The sequence below is a fragment of the Anas acuta genome, chromosome 3 (genome assembly GCF_963932015.1).
Source record: "Anas acuta chromosome 3, bAnaAcu1.1, whole genome shotgun sequence".
Lineage (NCBI taxonomy): Eukaryota > Metazoa > Chordata > Aves > Anseriformes > Anatidae > Anas > Anas acuta.
In genome coordinates this window covers 53,589,511-53,612,941 of record NC_088981.1, presented here as the reverse complement: position 1 = coordinate 53,612,941, position 23,431 = coordinate 53,589,511, and the positions used below count along the sequence as shown (strand labels likewise).

Here is a 23,431-nt window from a genome sequence, read left to right as displayed (position 1 = left end):
TTTTGTTGGTTTGTTCTTTTCCCCTGTTCCTGTGGGTTGGGGTGTTTTTGTTGCCTACACAAAGCCCCTTGATTATGCAATTCTTCCTCCTGACTCTGCAGGGACACAAGCCCAGTGGTCCACTGCAATTAAAAGCTCCAGCAAAATCACTGCACAGGGACTGCTTCCCTTGCTGCAGGCAGCAAAGTTATTGACAACAATCTACCAGTAGCAACAAAGAGACCAATATTATTTTGTTTTTTTAAATAACAACTGTGGCTGTAAAAACGATGTAGTAAGCAGTCCTACTTGTGTAATTACCAAACAATGCAGAAATTCAGGTTGCAAACGAACCACAGTAATAATTTTATGCAAGAGTAATGCTGGTTTTGGCAGAATTATATTAATGAACTAATAGCATGCAAGAATCTTATAGTGATTGCTCAACTGTCCTTTTTAAATAGCTAAAAATGACACATTGATTAACATAGGTCCATGGAAATCCTACTAAAATAGAGCAACTACTATGCATAACAGCAATACTGTTATGCTACTGCAATTAATGGAGCGATGAAATCTACACCAGGTGAAGTTTCACCTCGGTGGCTGTGGCTCCAACCTGCTCGTAAAACTGTTGTTGTTGAAGAAGATAATTCCAGCAGAACCGTGGTGCTCTCAGAAAGCAGTAAATCAAGTGCCTGGTAATAAATGATGTCCTCCTTCCACAGTGCAAGTAGGAGGAATGAGAAAGAGCAAGGCATGCACGCTGCAAGAGTTGAGATGGAAATGGTCAGACTGAATTCTCCAGTGGCTTCCTTCAGGGAAAGATGAAGCCATGTTGACTTAGGTAGGGAGATGCTCCCAGCAATTCAGACATTTGTAATTACCAAAATGGTTAATTGCCCTGCAATAGTAGCTCTCCCTGTCTGTTCAACAGAAATAAATCTCACTATTGCCAAGGATTAAAATAAAGAGGATGAAGGTGACGAGAAATAAATTTAAAGTCACCTTCTTCTGGCAGCTTTTAAGACAAGACAAAGTTCTTCCACCCATCTAAGACTCTTTCCTTTCTTTGCCATGCATACTGGTGCCCAAACATAAGCCTCATATCTGTTACTAAACAAAAATATGTTCCTTAGCTGCCGTTGAGATACTGTTGCTTCATCCACATTTTCCATCTCAGAAAATCTGACATGAAAAGAGATTTTTTTTTCCTGTTATGCCTGCAGTGACTAATACTACAATAGTTCATTCATTCATTGCCACGTTAAAACAACCCATCCAATTTTCCAGAAATATGCGCCAGGATTTGCAGACTGTCACACGTTGTGCCATAGGGTTGCTGCAGGACCAATAGGTTACTTCATAATTTCCCCCGCTATTTGTCTCTGTTTTTATCATCCTTTTCGGGGAAAATATAGCCTTCCTGGCAGACTTCACTGTTTGTAATTCACTGCATTCCTCAGGTAGCATTTTATAAAAGTTTTGATCCTGTTTGTGTTTTTTATTGAAATCAGCCAATGAAAACGGGCTAACGCCAAAGTAACGGTTTTCAGAGTTATGATGAATCACTTCTGAGTTGTCCGATGATTCATGAAAATGTCAGGATCTTAAAAATGCCCACACTATATTTAATTCCCATTAAAAAAAAAAAAAAAAAAAAAGGTTTTGAAATACAGTTCAGATGTTTTTCTAGAAATAAAGTTGAGATTCAGAGCTCCACTTCAGCACCTGAATTGGGGTGGGTTTTGAGTCCTGAAACAGCCCTGCTAAGCTCTGCAAACAGCCTCTCCAACCTCTGCAGTGAGGCTGACCACATGCCAGCCCCCTCCACCCAGGAAGCAGGGCTGTGAGCCCCTGCCTGAATTCAGCAAAGTAATTTGGAAAAACACATAAGCTCTGTTGCAAAAGCTGGGTCGATACATCAGACCTTGTCCCTTCCCAGACAAGGCACTGAGGGAAGCAGACGTCTTTTTCCTGCCCTGCGGCACCTCCAAAACCTGTTTGTATCTCTTCAGAGGGAAGCAAGAAAAGCAAGCTGACAAAGAGTGGCACCATCAACCCCAAAGGGGTCAGTGCTAAAGTGACGGAGCACCACAGCATCCCTCTGAGAGGAACCTTCAGGAGTTGCACCCAAGAAATTTTTCCTCATCTGTTTTAGGAGAGACCTCATGTTCCCATGGTTTAAGAGGACCTGTCAAGAATGAATTGTCTTTGCTGCTGCCGAAGTGTGAAACTGAGGCAATCTGACACCACAGCCATCGGTACATTTTGGAGGAACTGGTGAGTGTTCTCTACAGGAGACCATGTCACCCAGAAATCCCACATAATTGTAATTTATTTGGAAAAGAGAGAGATGATTTGGTATAAATACCTTCCCAACCCAGGGAAATAAAAGGGTGGTCAAATAATGAAGGGAATTAATTTGTTTCAGTATATTTCTTCAAAAGACACACAAAAAGTGAAGATACTTTCAAGAGTAAAGCAGCATTTTTAGAGGATTTGCTGCTGTCAGGTGGAGATGCCTCTCACTGGTATCATTTCTGCATAATTATATATTTACTACGTAGCCACTAAATGAATATCCTTGATGGGAAAATAAACCTTGTATCATATGATATAAAAATAAAATAAAATAAAATAAAATAAAATAAAATAAAATAATAAAATAAAATAAAATAAAATAAAATAAAATAAAATAAAATAAAATAAAATAAAATAAAATAAAATAAAATAAAATAACAACACATAAAACTATGAGAAACGACGAACTGTGTCCAAACCTTCGTCATGAGATTCATTACAACTGTTCACTATAGTTAATCATTTCCAAGAGCAATATTTCATTCTAAATGTAAATTTTTACTTTTTGTCTAAGACCTGGTACAAACATATTCATCTGAAAATGAATAGTTCTGTGGTATGATTTTTATTTATTTATTCATTTTGTCTTCTTCCAAGTTTTAAACTACATTGGAGAATATCTGACTCAGGAAACAAAGGAGGAATATGGACAGAAGGTTAAGTTGAAAGACAAATATCCCTTTCCGTCTGGTATGTGTTATAATTAAAGCAATCTAGTTATACTATACACAAAACAAAGTCCAGAAACCCTGTGTCTAATATTTAATTTTAATCTTTTATTTGGAGCTTATCTGCACAAGCCAACTAAGGGAGGAGTCTATCTATATAAGCTCTGCAGTAGGTAGACAACACTTGGTGGTCCTACGCACATGTTATTATGGACTTCAGAGCATCCTGCTTTGCTTCTAGACCAGGGGACAGCAATGCTATCCCCAGGGAGGCTGCAGGAACAAAGAGGGATGGTGCCTGATGTGCTGGCACTTTGCTCTGTTCCTGCACAAGGTTGTTTTCTGTGGGCACTAAACAGTATCAGCAGCAATTTTACTGGGCAACATGGGGATGCCACTTCCTCTTACTTGACTTGGGTAATATCTAGCTATACATTAACTCACACTTCTCTGCTGGTATGCTCCACAGGATTAAATTAGACTTCATTTGCCTTAATACTAAAAATATACAGGTTCTGTTGAACTAGGCAAAGTAGAAAACACAGCTTGTGTTTTGCCACGCCATGAAAGATGTTTTCCAGCAAATTCAATTCCAAATCTCTCTGTCTCTTCTTAGACACCACCCTACATATAGTATACACCTGTAAGGACTAGTGCTATAAATAAGCTTCTAGGGATTTTTATTTGTTTATTTATTTATTTAAAGCTACCATGCATCTTCAGAAACTTATGTTAAAGTGGTTTCATTAGCAGAATTATAATTCTGACATCTAATGCTAACTATACTTTCATGAACCTCGATGGGGTTTCTGAACCAGTCTCATCATATGCTTAGTGAAACATATTCATGAATTTGAAAAACAGATGGTGCTGAATAGGGACAGGCTTATCTTACCTCAGCAGAGTTGGCTGAATTCTGGACACCAGCGAACCCATGTCCTCCAGCTGAATCAAAAATCTGTTAAAAATAATACAGATAAATAAATGGATTAAACAAATTAAAAACTTTATTTATGTGTATTAGGCAAATTATTTGGATAATTAAAATCAAAAACTAAATGAATATATCAAATCCCTAAAGACCAGGGATTGTTTTGAACCTCTGATGGCTAGAAGTAGTATTAAAGACATGAATTCTTCCTCCATATAGAAAATTTAAGTCAGTTCTCAAATTCAGGCCACATGTACACATACATTCAAACATATATCAAAGAATCCACATGCTTGTTTCCTTGTTTTTTTGTGCTTTTTTTTTTTTTTTCCTATCTACTATTTAGCAATAATGGTCATTTACCTTCTAATCATGCACTGTGCTCCAAGATACAGTTCTACCCTCTGGTTTATCATCTGATATAGCTACAAATCTCATAATGATTTAAAAGAACTATTTCAAATTAATGTTGACACTTTTGGAAAACTTCTTCCCCTATAATTTTTCAGTTCGTCTACCTGAGCAGTTTTGACCCCCACCAGCACTAGCAAGGAATGAAAATATCTGACTATTGTGCCTGCTTTGGAACTGCAACTTACATTCCCCATCTGTGTAGAAACTCGTAGTTTCTAGAGAGATAATGTAACTAGCAGTTGTTGGTATCTCACAAAGGTGGAGAGATTATTCAAGTAATTAAAAAAAAAAACATGTAAATGAATAAATAGCTAAGTATACAATCAGATATTTTGGTGAAAAGGGCTGTATAAACATAAAGATAGGTCTATCCAGCTTACATACCAGCTTGAGTTTTGCAGGTACTAACATTACCATCCCCAAGTGCAAACAGAAATATCATTTTTAGGTCTACTGAAGTCAACAAATCAGGACAATATCAAACTTAAATCTTTTTTTTTTTTTTTTTTTTTTTTTTTCTCCTAGCAGAAACCTTTTGGATAATCCAAGGCAATGGATTTCTAAAATTTCATATGTAATGCAGTTTCTGACAATGTGAATAACAGGCACCACTTTTTAACTTCTTAACTTTTTAACTTTTCCTTGTCTTACCCACAGATGTAGTCAAAGCATTTTATTGTTTATTATTTCTCAAAATAGTTTATCATTTAGATTGAAGAAAAGCAGATAAGCATTTAAGAAACTGAGGATAATGTGAGCCTAGACATCCCCCATCTGCTACAGTTCAGTTTTATTAACTGATTTCTAAAAGACTGAGACACTTCAATAATATTTACGAAAGCCTCCCAGCATAGAAGCTCTGAACACATTTTTTCCCCCTTTTATTTTTTTTCCAGATTACTATTAACAACATACAATTAAGTTAAAATTAAAAACTTCTCTGACACAATGATGTTCAAGAACACAATATCTAATTTTGAAGCTAGGGCACTGTAGATAAACACATACTAGCTGTAGTCAAATGAACTTTAATTAAATCCACGAAAGCAATAAATTTTTAACCTATTTTTTGAAACAGACATTGGAGTACAATAAGGAGAGAACCAAGCTTCACTTTTCTGCTTAACCCAGTTTCCCATCATTTGAAAGAGATGACAAGAAAGACAGCCCCAGGCCCATTCTGATTTTGATACACAATTATGTGCATACACGCAAGTCTGAGCAATGACATGGTTCCCTTTTTTGCCACCTTCCAGGTTCATGGGTCAGTTTTTAATCCATGCTTTTAAAATGCTTCACTTTTATGGTTGAGTCATAGCCCGGTGTTATTAATATGCAGCAGTCAGCATTTACATTTCCTTAATTTTATTGTAGGATGTTTAAGAAAGTAAGAAAGAAAAATAATAAATACAAGAACCTGAGCTCTTGGATGAAAATGAACACTTTTTTGGGCCAGCTGGTTGCAAGCTTTGTAACAAAAAGGGTGAGGACACGCCAGGGACACCTCCGCCTGCAGCCAGGGCTCCCTCCACCGTGCTCAGAAAAGCACTGGCAAGGCAGCAGGAGCCTCCTCTCCTTGCTGCGGAAATGAGATTCCCTGTCCCTGAGCTCCACAAAATCCCCTTCACGGGCTATAAAGCATACAGGAGGATGTATCACGCAGTTAAGACAGCGAGAGGTATCAGCCCAGCTGGGAACAGAGCTAAGAGACATAGCATCCCTTCCCCCAGTCCTGTTATTAATAAAGAAATAGAGGTGCAGGGCTCACAGACCACCTTCTCTTGCCAGGGAGTACACTGAAAAACATATGAAAAGGACCACCTGGAGAAAATCCCTCCTTCAGTTCCCTCTTTCAAAAGGCAGACTTGAGTTTCTATTCTTATTCAATTTCACCATGTAAACACATCTCGACTGATATACTAAAATTCCTAGCAGTCACCCAAAGATTTTTCAACACAGCACAACACGTAGATAAATATTTACCCATTAAAAATATAAACCACTAAACAAGAAAATCCTGATGTGCTCTTTTGCAACAGTAAATCTGTTGCATCAGCTCTGGGACTATTGCAATGCAAGCACAGATAGGCTTGCTTAAATATTCCACAAGCAGAATGCCACATGTGCAACAACAGCCAATTTTCAAGTGCCAATCATAGATTTTTTGTTTACTAATAAAATCAAAATACAAGACTCAGGGAATAGCAGGAGCAAGGTCACCTGATGAACACAGCACAAAATACTGCTTTGCAGTATTAACAGCAGACGTGGCAAAGGCCAATGAAAATAGTGATGCTCTGAGTGAGGGTACACATCTACAACTTCTGCCTTACCATCAAGGAAGCGTGTCTGCTATTTACTTTTTTTTTTTTTTTTCCTCCCAAGGAGAAGACTGTGAACTTTTGTTTCACTTCAGTTGTGTTTTTATTGAAGAAATACAGATTCCACAAGAGTGAGGTTTACACTAAATGCATGCACAGGCTGTTAGTTTCTTAAACAGAAGAGGACCCTGCAAGATGCTGTTGTGTTAGCAGTGATGCAGCCCTTCAGGGAGGCATCTGTGAGCCTGGCTAGAGGCAGTGGTGCAGCCTTTCTCACAGGGGCCTGCCTGCCCCAGCATTTGTGCCAAGCCTTCAACTTATGTAAAAACTGGCACAGCTTCATTTGTCAGCTGTCTGCACCTGCTGGAAAACTCGCCTCCTTGCATGAAAGCAGTCTTCACCTTGTGGCTACTTCCAGGCAGAGTGTGCTACTTCATAGAGGTGATTTCAAGACCACCATCCACAGACCAGTCACTCTTTTTCCTTGAAAACTCACCTGTGTTGTTCTGTATTAAATTGCAATAGTACTTCAAAGTCCTAGTTATGTGTCAGCACAATGCTGTATTAAGGATTTGCATATAAGCCCTCTCCAACAAAATCCTACTTCCAGTTTACAATGCGGCCAAAAGATGAGTTTTCTTACAAATTCAAACCTGATGGTCTTGCACTGCAGGTAATAAACTAACTCGCTGTGTCAAAAGCTCTCATTTACCAACTGCACTTATCACAAAGGAATCAAAATACAGATATGTGCTGACGCCAATTCACAAATCTACTGAAATTGCAAAGGCAAGTTTGATAGACAGCTGTCTCCTTCCTCATGCACCAACAGCATTTGGCAGAATCAGCCCCAGTAGAAACAAGCCCTTCTCTGCATCCAGTATCCCAATCATCATCAAGTAAGATTTACCTGTGTTATTGAAGGTCGCTTTTCTTTCCCTTTTCTTGCCAGTGTGTCCAGTCCTTTCAGTGAAGAAAATAAACCCTTTTTATTACGGACTCTTTGAGACAGAGACAGGGTACGCTTCCTGAGAGCAGCTTCATCCCTGGAGCAGATCTATTTAAAGACACACAGGCCTTCTTATAGCACTTTCATAAGAGCAAAAGACTAACAGTTATTTCAAACCAAGACATCAAATGAAAGTAACTTCAGTTTATCTCAATGTAATACGCTAACATGCAAGGACAATTAAACTTTAAGCACCGACACTTCTTTTGGTATTCAGATGGTGTGACAGCATAATTATTTGTCATGGGGCAAAATCAGACAGATTGTAAGGAAAGAACTGAGAAAATATTGCTCTGTACAACAGAAGAAGTTAACGAACAGACTCCAAGAATGATAATCTACTAGTCAGATGTAAAATTGCTAGAGGAAGAAAGACTCAAAACTGGTTAATACAGGAGATAAATGTGCTATACTATTGTGTTATTGACAAGCAATGACACAAAATACGCAGTTAAAAACAGCAGTAAAGAGAAACACATTCTCTGACGAGACTTTGAGGGCTACTGTTCCTTGCAGCAAACAAGATCCACCCCTCTCTGCAAAGACCAGCCTCTCAGCCCTGTAAAGGATAAAAAGCAGGGGCAAACCTGCTATTCCCATAGTTCACTTGAATCCAACAGCTTACAGTAGCTAAGGAGCTTCCTCATTCTTTGCAAATAGAGGCCATAGTTTTTAAAAATGACATTTCAGCCTATTCTAAAAACACTTTCTGTTCAGGAGGGTATCAAACTGCTTGTAAAAACTAAAAAATGTTTTAGTTGGTCTGGGACCTCCATAAAAGATCAGCTCAACCCAGAGGGACCAGAATTACTTGTGGAAATCTTAGTGTTAGTCTCTTTTCACTATAAGTGACTTAGGTCCTATACACTTTAAACTCCTAACTCAACGGAGGTAAAATCACAGCGACAGAATTCCAACACTACTACTTCTTTATCACAGAATCACAGAATTTCTAGGTTGGAAGAGACCTCAAGATCATCGAGTCCAACCTCTAACCTAACACTAACAGTCCCCACTAAACCATATCCCTAAGCTCTACATCTAAACGTCTTTTGAAGACTTCCAGGGATGGTGACTCCACCACCTCCCTGGGCAGCCTGTTCCAATGCCTCACAACCCTTTCAGTAAAGAAGCTCTTCCTAACATCTGACCTAAAACTCCCCTGGCGCAACTTTAGCCCATTCCCCCTCGTCCTGTCACCAGGCACGTGGGAGAACAGGCCAACCCCCACCTCTCTACAGCCTCCTTTAAGGTATCTGTAGAGAGTGATAAGGTCGCCCCTGAGCCTCCTCTTCTCCAGGCTGAACAAGCCCAGCTCCTTCAACCGCTCCTCGTAGGACTTGTTCTCCAGGCCCCTCACCAGCTTCGTTGCCCTTCTCTGGACCCGCTCAAGCACCTCGATGTCCTTCTTGTAGCGAGGGGCCCAAAACTGAACACAGTACTTGAGGTGCGGCCTCACCAGAGCCGAGTACAGGGGGACGATCACCTTTTATATTTACATCTACTTTCTTTCATTTATTTATTTATTTTTTTTATATGAGTCAAAAGTGCCCGATTTTGGATTCCTTACGGACCAAAAAAAGTCATGGTCATATCCTCATGGTTTCCAAGTCTGTCTCTGTGAAAGAACATTTTCTGCAGTCAAGGAAGAGACAGAAAGGGTGGGATGGGAACAAGGCCATCTGAACAATGAATGTGGGTGCACCCATGAATTATCCTAGCACAATTCCACATGTAAGTACAACATTAATGAAGGCTTTGTGTAGCACATCCATAAAAAGTACATTCAGACTTACCAATGCATGAAAGGATGAGACAGAGAAAATTCCGAGCCTTCCCAGTGCTAATTTTGAAGGACGACTGGCAGCAGCCAAAAGGCTCTTTGGGTTTGGGAGCTCCCCACCTTGCAAACTGGCTAGGTAACATCGCATTCGGAAAAGGTCCATATTAAATTTTTCCAAGTTCTGTTCCCATTGCTGGATCTGTTTAGATATAAAAAGGGACAATTAAAAGAGGAAAAATGTCTTTGTGGGCTGCACTGAAAATCTGAGCTCTTCCACAAACCCATAGTAAATTACTTTCATCTGGTGGTATATGGATTAGATTAGTTATTCCCTGCCAAAACACATTCAGTCATATTGTGTTACATCAACCCAAAAGATGGCTTGAAATAAAACAAAGCTGGTGGTCTTAAATGCATACTGACAAGATGAACATACCATGAACTTCGGGTAGTTTGATAGCCACAAAAGCAGTTACATAAAAACATAACCCTGTGGTTCATGAGGGCTTTTTTTTTTTTTTTTTTTCCTCCTTTTTCGTTTTGGAGATTAGTTTTGTTTCCTTCATTTTTATGAGTTTAGATTGTATAGCTGCCTGGCTGAAAGCAAGGCTGCATAGCTACACCAATTCACTACACTAGGTGCAGTAGCTGTGCTGATAGGTTCTGCTCAGGCTTTACCATCTTCCTACGGCCTCTTTATCTATAAATAGGTAAATAGGAGACAATACTGGCAACGTGAGCATGTACAGCTCTTTGTCTGACTAATAGGTTAAGACATGCTTATGGCTCAAGCATACTACAAAAATGAGCTATATATACTCAATACAAATTGCTGGACCAAAAGCAAGAATGTATACATACTCCTTCAAGAAATTTTAAAACATATTTAACACAGAGAGATGCAGATGTAACAGACAGGTTTAATCCAATTTTAAGGTAAAATTAAGAAAGTGAAAAGACTTAAACATATACTAGTTGAGTACAGTTCAGAATCAAGTCTTAGATGACAGATTTTAAGTATTTGTGTAGATGCACACTCGTCTACACAAACACATAAACACTGCACTGAAGTCAGATTTTGCTTTTGATTTTCCCAATTTACAAATTGGTAGCTGCAGCTAAAATCTGCACCACAGTGTACAACATAGATTAAGATTGATAAATAGTACCAATAAGAACACAGCTGTGTTTAATATAGTAGATATTCACACATGAAACGGCAGAATAAGCATGTACATTAGGTTAATGTACATTAAGTTATGTACATTAGCTGAAGATTGTTAAAATTCCCTGACAATGCTCTCCTTCACATGTCAGCTCAGATCACTGTAAGCTTGTTGTTAAACAGGTGGTTTAGGGTTGTGGAGAACGTTTATCACTTTTTCTAACATGCATTGCCTTCATACCTTTCACCGACACGCCTTGCCTGTCCCTGGGAGTACAGGACATTATCACCTTAAATTTAGATTAATCAAGGACAAGCAGCTTTATGACTTAGAAAACAAAGTGATAAAAACCATAAAAATATCAGGTGAACTATATCACCTACAGGCTCATCTAGAAGGAAAATCAGTTCAGTTTCCTTATAACGCTGACAAATACCACAAATTACACAAGTGTCTTGCCTCTTACTTTCTACAATGATGAACAATCAATGAAAGGGCAAGAACTGCCCTTTTTACAAAATGGTGCTAAAGGCATGTACTACAACTGATAGAGATGTGACCTATTCTGGCTTCCTTACACATGGCTTCACAGACTATAGCATCAGTTATATCTAGCTAAACCTGTGGAAGCAAGAAGTGATCTTATTTGGCAGGGAGGATACATCTGCAAATATGAAATTACTAGTTACCGTACACTAACAAAAAAAATCTTTCAAGAAAGCAATGTTAAAAGCAAAATATTGAATTTACAAAAGCTTATAACCAATCAACTCACAAAAATTCGGAGAAAAAAGGACAGAGATATGCACACAATGAAGATGCCTCTTCTAATCTCTCACTACAGACATTCGAAATGTGCATCCTTTGTGTCCCAGAAAGAACAATCATTTTTTCTTGGATCTATTTGATCACTCTCCTTTACTTTGCATTCTTTTTTTTCTTTTTTTTTTTTTTTTTCTGTCAGACACTCTTCACCCAATATTTTTCTGCTTGCTAGTACCTTTCTTGTGGGATGATTCCAGAAAGAGGCTTTGTGCCTATCTCTTTCACCATGTTGACACCCAACTAGAATGAGAACATGGTGAACATGGTTGCCAGTTTTTCACAAAGTCAAAAGCTACAAGTTCAGGTGAAGTCTTTCCCTTTGGGATGACACTTCCATAGGTACAGAGCCAAGCCAATTTTGAACACCTCAGGAACAGAGCAAGGCTTGTTCTGGGCGCTGCTGGAGTGGAGCATCCTGTTCCCACTGAACACGAGTTGAACACAGGCATTCCTGTGTTTCTGAGGCTTTCTTCAAGATCCTGATTACACATTTCTACTCAGTTGTACATTCAAATAAAGACAATCTAAGAAGGGGGAGTGAGGTATACATAAGGACATTCAGAAGAAATAATTAAATTACAGTGTTTATCAGTCATGCAGGATGCTCGTTAATCAGCTCCAAAAGCATTGGTAATCACAATGTTACATTTAATGGCATTAGCAAAAGCTGTAGGCAGGGAATTTCTGGGATTGTCTTGCAGTCTTATCAAAACCAGGGATGTCTGGAACCAATTGGAGACCACGGACCAGTGCCAGCTGCTATTTGTCTAAGCCTTTTAAACTATGATAATTCTTCCTAAAGATTTATATTCTTGAAAACTAAATGGGGGAAGCTCACAAATAAAAAAGCAACAACTTCAAAGTGCAGTATGACCTGGTCCATGAAGTTAATTTACAGTCTGCAGATTAGATGCTGCAATCCTCATTCTACTATTGTGTCAGGAAAATCTCTGACCCACGTGGGAGGACTGCCCGAAAGACGGCTCAAGGACTTAGCTTCATTGTGCACAGACAAGACAAACCTTTTGAAATCTCTTCTAAAGCAAATGGGAAAAAGTGGGTGCAGCAGACAGCAGTGAGAGTGGGAATGGGTGACAAACAGCAGTATGAAGTGAGTCCGCAAAGAGATAAGAGATAATGGCCTGAAGTGAGGCACGCCAAAACAAACAAGCATACATGAAACTGCACCCGGTGTGACCAGCTCAGTTATTACTGCTTGCCTGCGCTGCAGGCTTGAGCATCCAGGGCATCCAAAACCCTTCTCTCTCTATCCCAGTTTCAATCACAGTTGAAAAACCTCTGGATGGACTTCTAGGAAAAGCATTAAAGGAGGTGAAGCAAAAAGGCAAGATGGCATCATCAGAACAGGTAAATTTTATTGCAAGGATGTCTGAGTTTAGTGGCAGAATGAGAGAGCACTGGAGAAAGACAAGGAGGGGCCACCCAAATAAATCTATCAAGGCTAATAGGATCCCTGTAAAGTAGAGATAAAAAGGAGACCATGGCAGAAAGGTAGAAAGTAGTAAAATGTGAGAAGCCCAAAGAGTTAGGGCCATGGATGATTTAGTCTGGGCTATCAGGAGAAGTTAAGGCAAAGAAGCCTGGTGCAGGGATAAGACAGTAATTATGTGGGGATCGCTAAGTGAAAGGGCTCGTGTTGGCAACAGAGATTTAGACCAGGCAGGAGATCTTAAGGGTTAACTTACTTTTGGCAGTACTTCAGCAGTAATGATCTTTTTCAGATCATAAACAGTAAATTCTCCTCCAGGCTAGTGAAACAATTGTAAATTAATTACATTTTAAATCATGCAAACAGGTGAGCTAAAGGGGGTTTCTGTTCATTCAATAACTCTGCCAGGTTTGCTCCAGGTAAACTCTAAATTGGGAGCTTGGAAAAGCCAAGGGGATACTTTTAGAGCAGGCAACTCAGACCAGGGAGTTCCAGCACATGATACAGGATCCATCAAGTACTGCTTAGGAGATTATAAAAAGTGGACAGGGAAGAACAATTCCTATCTAACAGTTCCCAGCTCCTTGCCCATCCCATCCTACAGTGCAAATGGTGTCCTTTGGGAACAGGGAAGGACTCTCCCTCTTTCAAATACACAAAGAGAGCCCAATGTAATAAAACCCAAACCAGAATATGAATAGCCAAAAGCTGTGCCAGACATGACACCATATCAACTCAAATAGGAATACTTCAAGGAATGGGAGGAAGGAAGGAAGTTGCCTCCTGGACAGCTCACCTGACAACAAAACCAGTTTTCCACTTTGCATTTATTTAAGGTAGCATAAAAGAAAAGACACAGAGGGAGGAGGGTGTTCTCTCAGTGCGTAAGCCTTTAAAATTGATTTGATTTAGCGGCAGTTCTTACACTGTACAGAAACATGAGCTCCTCACTGACATAATTCACTATCTATAGAAACAAGAAATGCAGATTTTTCCCCTACACAACATCTTCTGTCCAGATTGAAAGTGTCTCCACGAGCTGATGTAGGGAACTCTGTGGATTTAAAAGAAACTTCTGCTGCTGTTTTATATGAACAGCTTTTTAACCACATTACAAACAACACCAAACTCTTTGCATTCCAGTCCCCGGTTCTCAGACACAATTCATATTGCACCCATCTGGATAAATGAGTCACTCAGCATCTGGGGACAGGGAAAAGAGTTTTATTGTCATTACTTCCTAAAGAGAACTCGGAGAAGCAAAAATATCACTCTCCCAGAAATTCCATTACTTTAAAGGATACTACAGAGATACTGTTATTACTTTAAATTCAAAGAAATAAAAATCGAACATAATACAGAGAAACAACAATGATGTGTGTTTGGCAATAGCCTTTATTTTTCATTCTGGCTACTGACTTACGAAACAGTTAAAATTTCTTGCAATAACATGACGATAGTTTTATGTTTTGTTTTGTTTTTTGTTGTTTTGGTTGGTTGTTTAAATGTCATCTTCCTGATTGTTTTGGATGGACAGAATCGTCATGATTTCTAACCAAAACAGAGAGAAGAAAACCTATTCCCAATACCACTGGTAGCACAAAAGTGCACCCGCATCTACCTAATTTATATTCTCGTCAATAATCTGACTGAAACTGGCAGTACTACATGCATGACATATGTGTCTATAGCCAGGGATGTAATTCAGAAAGCCGCTGTTTGTTATTATCCAGCTGCCCCTCCCCCAAAAACAGAAGACAAGATCTTCCTGCACACACTCCTACAGCAGCTTCATCCTACAAGTCACTGCTACGCAATTCTACGTTCAGAAACAGTTTATTCATTATACTAAACCTTCCTGAAACAAAGATGGAAATTCAGTCATCAGCCAAACAGTAATTACAACAGTGAGGAGAAAGGAGATGATCTTCCTTAACTTTCCTGGCTGCCTATTCACTTCATTCCTTAGTGACAGGCTACTACCAAAAGAGAAGGATTTTACTAATAACACAGAGAGGGACCATCCCACACTGAAGTGTAACACCCGAAAAGAACTGAATCTCTCAGAAAGCAGAGCTCTGCTCTAGCCAGTTCAAGGACCACCCAAACTGAAGATCTGTTATAACAAGTTTAGATCATGTTTTTCAGTTTAGGAGGGTACGGAAGAAAGAAAACTAACTACATATTGCAATTAAATTTGAATTTGTATGTGACAAAACTGGCAAGTGCTAGTAAAGTTCCCTGAAAAGATTCTTTTTGAGTTGTTATTGTGACTTTTCACCTAATGTTGGACAATATTTCATAAGATGCTTTGGAGAAAATGAAGACATACAACTTGGTCTTCTGAGGGAAGCCTGTAGACTAAAATTCCTGAAACTATTCCAGTCATCTTCCTGTGCTTATTACTGAGAGGAAAAAGAAATAAGTACATTTTAAACAAAATGTAATGGGGTCATGTCCTGTGTAAAAGGCCAAAAACCGCCACAGGCAAAAGAAGAAAGGTACCAATGGATCTAATGACTATCCAGAGCAAGCAGAACATCACCTTAAAGATCTTTTTATTTTGCTTTTTATAGTAACAGATAAACTACTTTTGGTTGCAGGACACATATGAAAACTTCCATAAAATCATCTCCAACCATATGCCTGTTCTTCTCATTAATGCCTCATCATTTCAGTGCCTGCAAGTAAATACCTCTGTTCATAACCCATCTGATAAGTAAGTTAAGTATCATGCACACAGAAAATATGAATCACATCAGAAAACTCCGAATAGCTTGGAAAACATGATTATACCAATATATTAAAATTTGAAGAGAAAAGCCCAGAATGCTTTCAAGAAACCATTATTCATATTATTGTACTAAAATGAGACAATAGAATAGGCTTATGTACCAAGTACATAAAGAAATACACCCAGAGCTGCTGTGCCCTCACTGTGAGGCTGATTTTCCATCCCATTAAAAACAGTTCTACAGGCAAAGACAGCCCTGCTTTTGACTTAATGTGTACTATTTTGTTAAAAAAGCTCCAAATAAATGCTAATAATCCCTTTTGCTAACTTCAATGGCAGTTAGACAGGGCTCCATATTCACAGCAAACACTGTGATTTCTCTACCAGGTTAAACAGCTAGGTAAACTAACGTTTTTTTTAAAGACAGACTCCATGGGCTTTGAAATCATTCTCAGTGCCATGGGATTTTCCAACTTGCTACCTTTTGTCTTACTCTCTTTGTCTTGGGGGAGAAGTCACACCCTGGGTAACAGCACTACCACCAACATATTTATTGCATACAGTAATATAAATGTCCATGGTCATGGGTCGCACAGGCAGACTTGGGATTTCCAGCCACGTGGCCAGTGGCCTAGTGGGAGTAGTTGCTGTATGTACACTGCTTTCACTGATCTCTTCTAAACTGCCCAACAATACTGATAGCTATACAAATGGCTGCCACTTTCTCATACACTGCTCTTAAATCTATTATTATATTAGAACAGTGAGCCTGGAAGGAGGGAATTCCTGATCTAGGCTGCAAGGCTGAAGACATTTCTTAACCAGTTTGATAGCATCATGTTTATAAAATAATCGTTTCTCTAGAGAATAAACCTTTTCATTCTAATTTTTTTTTGCCAGCCTGCAAATCCACCCACTTGCTGGACACCAAATAAAAGAAACACGTGCGTACATTTAAGTACATAGAGCAATTTTAGAAGTCCACATTTCCTTACTCCAACTGCCTTTCAGGTGATTCTAACTGAAACTAGAAAAGGTTTTGCATACTTGTAAAGCCTTGTGAATTACTAAGTCTTCAGCAGAGAAGTACTGGTTTTAAATCAATACAGATGTGAAAGAAAATAGAAACGTAAAGTTGTGTGGTTGTTTTTCTGAGGAAGAGGAAGGAAAGAGAGAAAGGATTTAGAAATCACAATTTCTGATATAATTCCCCAGAGAAAATAAATATTGTGCCTCATCTTTTTACACAAAAACCACCATGGTCCCCCTGAAGTCAATCATGTTATTTCCTCTGACTTCCCAAAACATATCACTAGTGAAGTTATCTTGAACAGGATGTATACAATATGCTTCAGTCATAACTCCTACATGATTGAAAACACGACCAAACTTAGAGGAAACAAACCCAAGAATTTATATCCCTTTTGCTTCTAAATGTAGGCAAAAGACAACTAAACAACCACAGCTCTAAACAACTGAGCTACATATATGCAAACTTCTCCCTCAGGAATAATGCTTTTTCAAAACTGTTAGCTTAGTAAGTATATAACTTACTAATTATATCAAGATTTTTTTTTGGTTTGTTTTCAGAAAACCATGCCTGAGACATAAAATCAAAAGATTAGGAAACCAAGTTATCTACTGACTTTTCTCTAAAGTGACTTTGCCAACAAACCTTCAGCAGTTGTAAGGAGAGATTTTAAAGAGATCAAAGGCTTCAAGCATGGACAAAATGCTCATTATAAATTTATTGTTTGCTAATGAGTGGATGCTTGCAAACAATCCATCTCACTCTTTGTCTAACTGCTTTGCCCCCAATCAATGTTTTGTGAAATTAACACCCAGAAGATTAGCAGGAATAAATCTTCTGCAGCCCTAGTAATGGATTGCAGTTATAGCAGAATGCAGCCAACTTCTTCCAGGGACTGAACTGGAAAACAATGGCAGTTGTTCAAGGACAGAACATCTAATTAGCAGAAATTAAGAGACCATCATTAATACTGTTCAGCTGACTCCAAATAAACTACTAGCATCAGTATGTTGTGGGTGGGCAAATTAAGCTGCTATACATAAGGATTTTTATTCAGTGCGTCACATATGATGGGCCATATTAACCACTAGAGCATCTCTAGAAATCTGTATATACTTATAGATCTCAAAACCTACAGCAATTAAAGGATGCCTAGTTCATCCTCCATTCAAATCACTGGGCTCTGGGCCATAAAATAAAGTGACATGGAAATTATGAACATCTGAGCACTCTAAGAACTTATGAACTCTTATGAACACCACATATCCCTACACACACCTGCATACCTTATGAACTCTGCTCATATCGCTTCAGACTGAAGTGTTCTACAAAGAGCTTGATAGTGAAGTCAGTATCAGTCAGTCTGCCCTTGGTCAAGTTCAAACCAGTAAAATAAGAATTGTAAATAACACAAGCATCAACTTCATGAAAGTAAGTGTTTCACCAACCAAAGTAACATAATTATGCTGTATGGAATCAAAGGAAATAAACTTTGGTTGCTACCCAAGAGGCCTTAATGTGCAGCTTGAAGTAATGCTAGAGAAATAGCTACTCTGACTGAGAAGGCAGAGCTCTCAAATGAACTAAAATTATCAGATGTCTTTTGTTAATGGCCTAATAAAATCAAAGATACAGCAACTTCAATCCACAAACCTATTAGACTGAACTACTAGACAAGCTTAGTACACAGAAGAGGCCCTGGGCAGCGAAGCCTTTGCCCAGACACTGAGCATGCATAATTGAAGCATCGTGTGACAGTTGCTGCCTGCAAATCTGTGAGCACGGACAAGATGTCAAAATCTCAAAACGTACTTCCATAAGGTATCACTGGAGGGATTCCTGGTTCACTTGCTGGAACTGGGAGCAGAGTAAGGCTTCATGTCTTATGCACCACTGCACAGACAATAACATAACTGTTTTAACTGAAGAACAGTTTTAGCTGTTCATCAATCTGCCTGGTCTTAAGCATGGCTTGGCTGGAATCCCAAGACACACACAGACCAAGAAAACTAAATTTCAAGGGGGAAAGAGGGGCTCCAGTTTTCATTTTAGAAACAAACTTCAGTGGTGAACCTTCCTCAGCACTAAGCTGCTGCTTTAGCCAAGATTCAAGTATTCCTAACACCATCATACAAAACTGTGATCAGAATAACGCATTAGGCATCCAAAAGCTATTTACAGGGGGAGGCACCTGATGATTCAGCTCAATTCCTGCTGCAGTGAAACAAAATTAGCCTGGTTACAAGCTTGGATGCAAACATTTTTGTCTGTTCCAGCCACAGGTGAAGGTTTTGGCTGGAAGGCATTAGCTCTCCCAAGCTAAGCACCAATTGTCCTGGGCTTGTACAGAGACAAACGATTCCCAGTACTCAACCAGAGAGTGTTACAAGAAGTGTTGTTAGTGACTAACTGCACCCCTTTCCTCTGAATTGATACTGGAATATTGCTCCAGAGACTGCCAGTGGTATTAATGGAGGAGCTTTTCTCCCCCAAGATGGAAGGCTCTGATCTTGACTTCTGGTTCTCATTTAGACACCTCTGGGGCTATTTAAGAAGCCTAGAGGATCTCTGACCTTTTAGTCATGGCTAAATTTCAACTGAAGCACGTTGTTTTGTCTGCCATAGTCCTTCCAATTCCATTTGGATAAAGCACACTTCACATCCCATCTAAAGGTGTCAAAAGGTATTGCTATGTACCTATACCAAAATCTTTACATTTTCCATGGAAGATGCTATATATTCTGTGGTATGCTACACAACATCTAGATATTATTAATAGCTAAGCATATCATAAAACAGAGAGGTGAAAATTAAATACATTTTTTCCGGAAGTGAAAAAGCTTCGTGCTCATAAAACAGACTGGTCTGATCCTCAGCTTTGAGTGCTGGCCTACTCCATGAGCTGCTCTAGATTGTTGTAGAAACCTGGCAATAGTTATGAATACCATACCATGCCAGCTATGCCCAAGACAATTGCTCTCAGGCCTAGAAAGCATCAATAGTAGGGGGCCAAAGCAAGAAATGGCGATAAATATGCTACTGCAGTAATAGTCTGTAGCAGAAACAAACCGCGCTGTTTCCAATACCTGATTCTCTATGGCCTTCCTGTTTTTTGGATCACTAACAATTGAGAGCTGCAACTCTGCCATCTTTTTCATCTTACTGTCCATGTCAATCTTCTGGAAGAGACTCTTGGTCTGATTTTTCAGCAGCCGAATGGTGTCCTCTTTCCCAAGCTTCTTCGCAAAGAGGGAAGCACAGGCTGAATGTATGGCAGTAACCCAGTTTTCCAGATCTGTTTGGCTTGTCGCCTGTGAACAAACAAGAGGTGCAACATTACGACCAGACAAGAGAAAATCAAAATGAATCTGCAACTCTAGGATGCAAATTGCTTGACAGGTTCACTGAGATCTCAGGCACTTTATCTTAAAACTTCTCTAGTAAGGTTTTACCTTTAAAACTATGCAAAATAAAGGAACTGTGAGTTTTTTTCTGCACTGTCATAATTTGTCCCCAGCCTTCAGCTTCTGCTTCTTAGACCTTCAAGGTCTGAGGGCTCTTGTGGGAGTGCAACAGAGCTCACGAGCTGTGGACAAGATGTGACTTGCATCCTTTATCCCTCCAATTAATTAAGGTGAAAGCCAACACATTTCAGAGATAAACCTCCTGTTGTGGAGGTAACATAGCAACAGGGATGATTTTAAAAGTAAGGTCTGAGGAGAGGTGTTTGCTTACTTAAAAAATGCCAAATTAGTGGAACACAGCATAGCAAGGCAAGGAGAATACATCTGCACAAAGTGTCTCCAGAGATATTTACAAGTGTGCCTATGAATCAACATGTTTTTATGCAGGCGGTTCCACATAATACTGTTCTTTATTAACATTTCCAGTGCTGCAGTTAAGCAGCCAAGATCTTTAGACTATTTTTAACCTTATTTTGAATGTCTCACTCAAGTAAACTCTCTGAACCCAGCAGATTTAGGGTTGAGTCCATTATTCTGTAAAGGCAGAATGCTGACAGACCTGAAGCCATTTGATAACACAGCTGATTTTCTGGAAGCTTGTGACAACTAGGGATCAGAAGTGTCTTGCTTATTTGTGATCTCTGTTCTCTCTATTTCTGAACAGTAATTGTCTGAGCCAACTGGTGTAATTTCATATACCTGAAGTCATATCGTACACTTAAATCAATATTATAGTAGTGTACTCTAATAGTGTAACTATATTATTAATTTTAAGTCACAGGTACAGACGTGATGTGTGTGCGTGTATGCATAGCCACACACATGCACGTGCATACTCACAGACACATCCTAAAATGGAAACAATCACAAAATCAGGTATGCATGCTGTTACCTGAAACAGGTAGACGTCTCCAAAAGAATTGCTGAGACAGAACACGTTTTCTTTCTTGGGATGCTCTGGAACAGACTGTACTATACTGTCTTCTGCAAACAGGGCGTATCGAGGCAAACTGCTCTGCTCCATCGAATTCCTTCCGTAGGTCTCATAGAACAGCAGAGTACAACCTTTGTAGTTCAGAGGGACAAAAATCGTAAAGAGAAAATAAGTTGGATGTCCCGTTCAAGTTCTCTTACATTAATATTTCTGTGAATTAAAATTCCCAGTGACAGGGAACGTTAGCTACCCTCTTTTGAGCTAGAAAAATAAGGAGGATCTTCTAAACTGGGAAACAGGAGAAGTTAATGTTGAACTTGCCAATGAAAAGTTGGAACAGAAAACTAATAGAGATGTAAAACAAAACAAAACAAAACAAAACAAAAAACACAGGATAGCTCAGTAAACTCAGGCTATTAAAATATTTAAGCATGTAGAAAAATTCCTGCTTCATTAAATCAGCTTTTGTGTTCTGTTATTATTTAAGGGAACCAACTCTCAACAGTTGTTAAAGGAATCTTTGTAGAAACATTTGTCTTCCAAAAACATGCTAAGTGAGTAAACTTCTCAAATTTAAACTGGGCTTCCTTCGCAAACTGGGGATTTGGACTATGAACATTACCTGGATAATTTAAAACAGTTTAAAAGGGTTGAGTTTGATCATGTTCAGTCTCATAGATGCTATAATATGTAAGATATGAGACTTGCATCCACAAAGCAAATTTCATCCTTGATGACAACAATCAGAGATGCAACAAGAGAAACAACTTCTGGAGGACAGCAGAGCAGCCTTGAATCCAGTTCCCAAAAGTACGATGACATTGCTTTTGGCAATGAAGCTGGCTTAACAGGGGCCTGTCTCTCCTACATCCCTTGCCAGCCATTCATTCCTGCCTCATGTTGCAACCTACTGTCCTCTGAGATGTGTTGATCTACCTGCTGATGGAAGTCATAGTCTGAAGTGTATACTAAAATAATCTATCTAAAAATTATCTTGTATTTCTGCAGAATTTCATAGCCTATTTATGCATCTAGAGAAAAGATGTAAATACACCTCACTTCCATACCTGGGAAACAGCAGCTGAAAAATAGATTTTATTTATGATTTTATTTATTTATTTATTAATAATAAAAATGATTTGATTTTATATATTTATTTTAATTCATAAGATTGATTAATTACTGTGGCTGGATGTTTAAGCTGGAAGAAGTAAGAGCAGATGTTATAAATACAAAACAAAACTGAGGATAACCTAAGCAGTTAGGAAAAATCTGAGGTTGGTGGTAGACTCCAGCAACTATATTCTTCTCCAAAAGATATGCTTGAATTCATTCAGGAATTAATTTAGGGAAGACCTACGGCCACATTACACAGTGAGTCAGAGTAAATGATCGCAATGGTCCCCTAGGGACCAGAAATCCATGAATACATTACTGTTGTAACCCCTATACATATTCAGTAGAAGACTTGAAACTCAGCCAATACAAGGATTGAGTTTGCTAGGGCTATACCATTGTTATTTCTCTGGTCTGCTTTTTCTTGTTGTTGTTTTTCCTTCAAATTGAAGAGGCAGCACAACACAAGGCAACACCAAAACTTAAACAAATATACCTAGGCAGTGTGTATGCATGGAATGTTGTAAAACCTGCAAAATACGAATGTTCCTTTTATATACACATTTAAAATTGTTAGGTAAAAGCAGACATCAGCCTTTATTCTAATTCTCTAACATTTACAGTTAACACTGCATTAAAAGTCTCAAACACATCACTCAAATTCATGAAATTTTGAGGTGAAGATTACTCTAAAGTTAGATTTGAAATCAGAACCAAAATCAAGAGTTTTTTTTTGATTCTTCTGCCTGATTAAGGGGAACAATGGGCTGGCTAGAGTTTGTGGAGCACGTTTGCTGTGAAAAGTTATGTGTTGGAGTCCACTCTTCCTCTCATGGCCCAAATCTACAGCATATGAAAAGAGAAAGTCAGTCAGATGGATCTCTTCACATTCTCCACCACCAGTGTGTATAAAGCAGTTATAAGAAAAAAAGGAAATATTTGTTAGAGGTTACTGACCGAGTCAGTTGACAACTGAAAAATTTTCAAGGGAAGGCATCAAACAAATCCAATTGCTTGTGCGTTATTTAAGTGCAGCTTTTCCTATTGCTGTCTAGAGTGTCTGGCAGAATATTTAGAAGAGTGGATCCTATAGAGTTGGTCCTACCCTTTCCCCTTACTCATCCTTGCCTGCTCTCCTTTATGATACAGAGACAGCTGGAGATCTCTGCAGTAGGAAAAGAAGGATATGGTTTGTTACACTGCATGTCAGATGTAGGAATTCTGTAGTCATTTCAACATAATA

The 23,431-nt window shown here is 38.8% G+C and overlaps 1 protein-coding gene across 4 annotated transcripts in view; it reads right to left on the bottom strand.

Moving 5' to 3' along the window:
• Nucleotides 1-23,431, bottom strand: part of TIAM2 (TIAM Rac1 associated GEF 2) — a 170,383-nt gene that overhangs the window by 55,104 nt on the left and 91,848 nt on the right. For all 4 annotated transcript variants that reach the window (XM_068677152.1, XM_068677155.1, XM_068677153.1 and 1 more), the window contains 5 exons: nt 21,031-21,203; nt 19,761-19,985; nt 9,483-9,668; nt 7,588-7,734; nt 3,907-3,969 (listed from right to left, as the gene is read on the bottom strand). In XM_068677152.1, the coding sequence (XP_068533253.1) occupies nt 3,907-3,969; nt 7,588-7,734; nt 9,483-9,668; nt 19,761-19,985; nt 21,031-21,203 (794 nt within the window). The remainder of the gene's footprint in view (nt 1-3,906; nt 3,970-7,587; nt 7,735-9,482; nt 9,669-19,760; nt 19,986-21,030; nt 21,204-23,431) is intronic.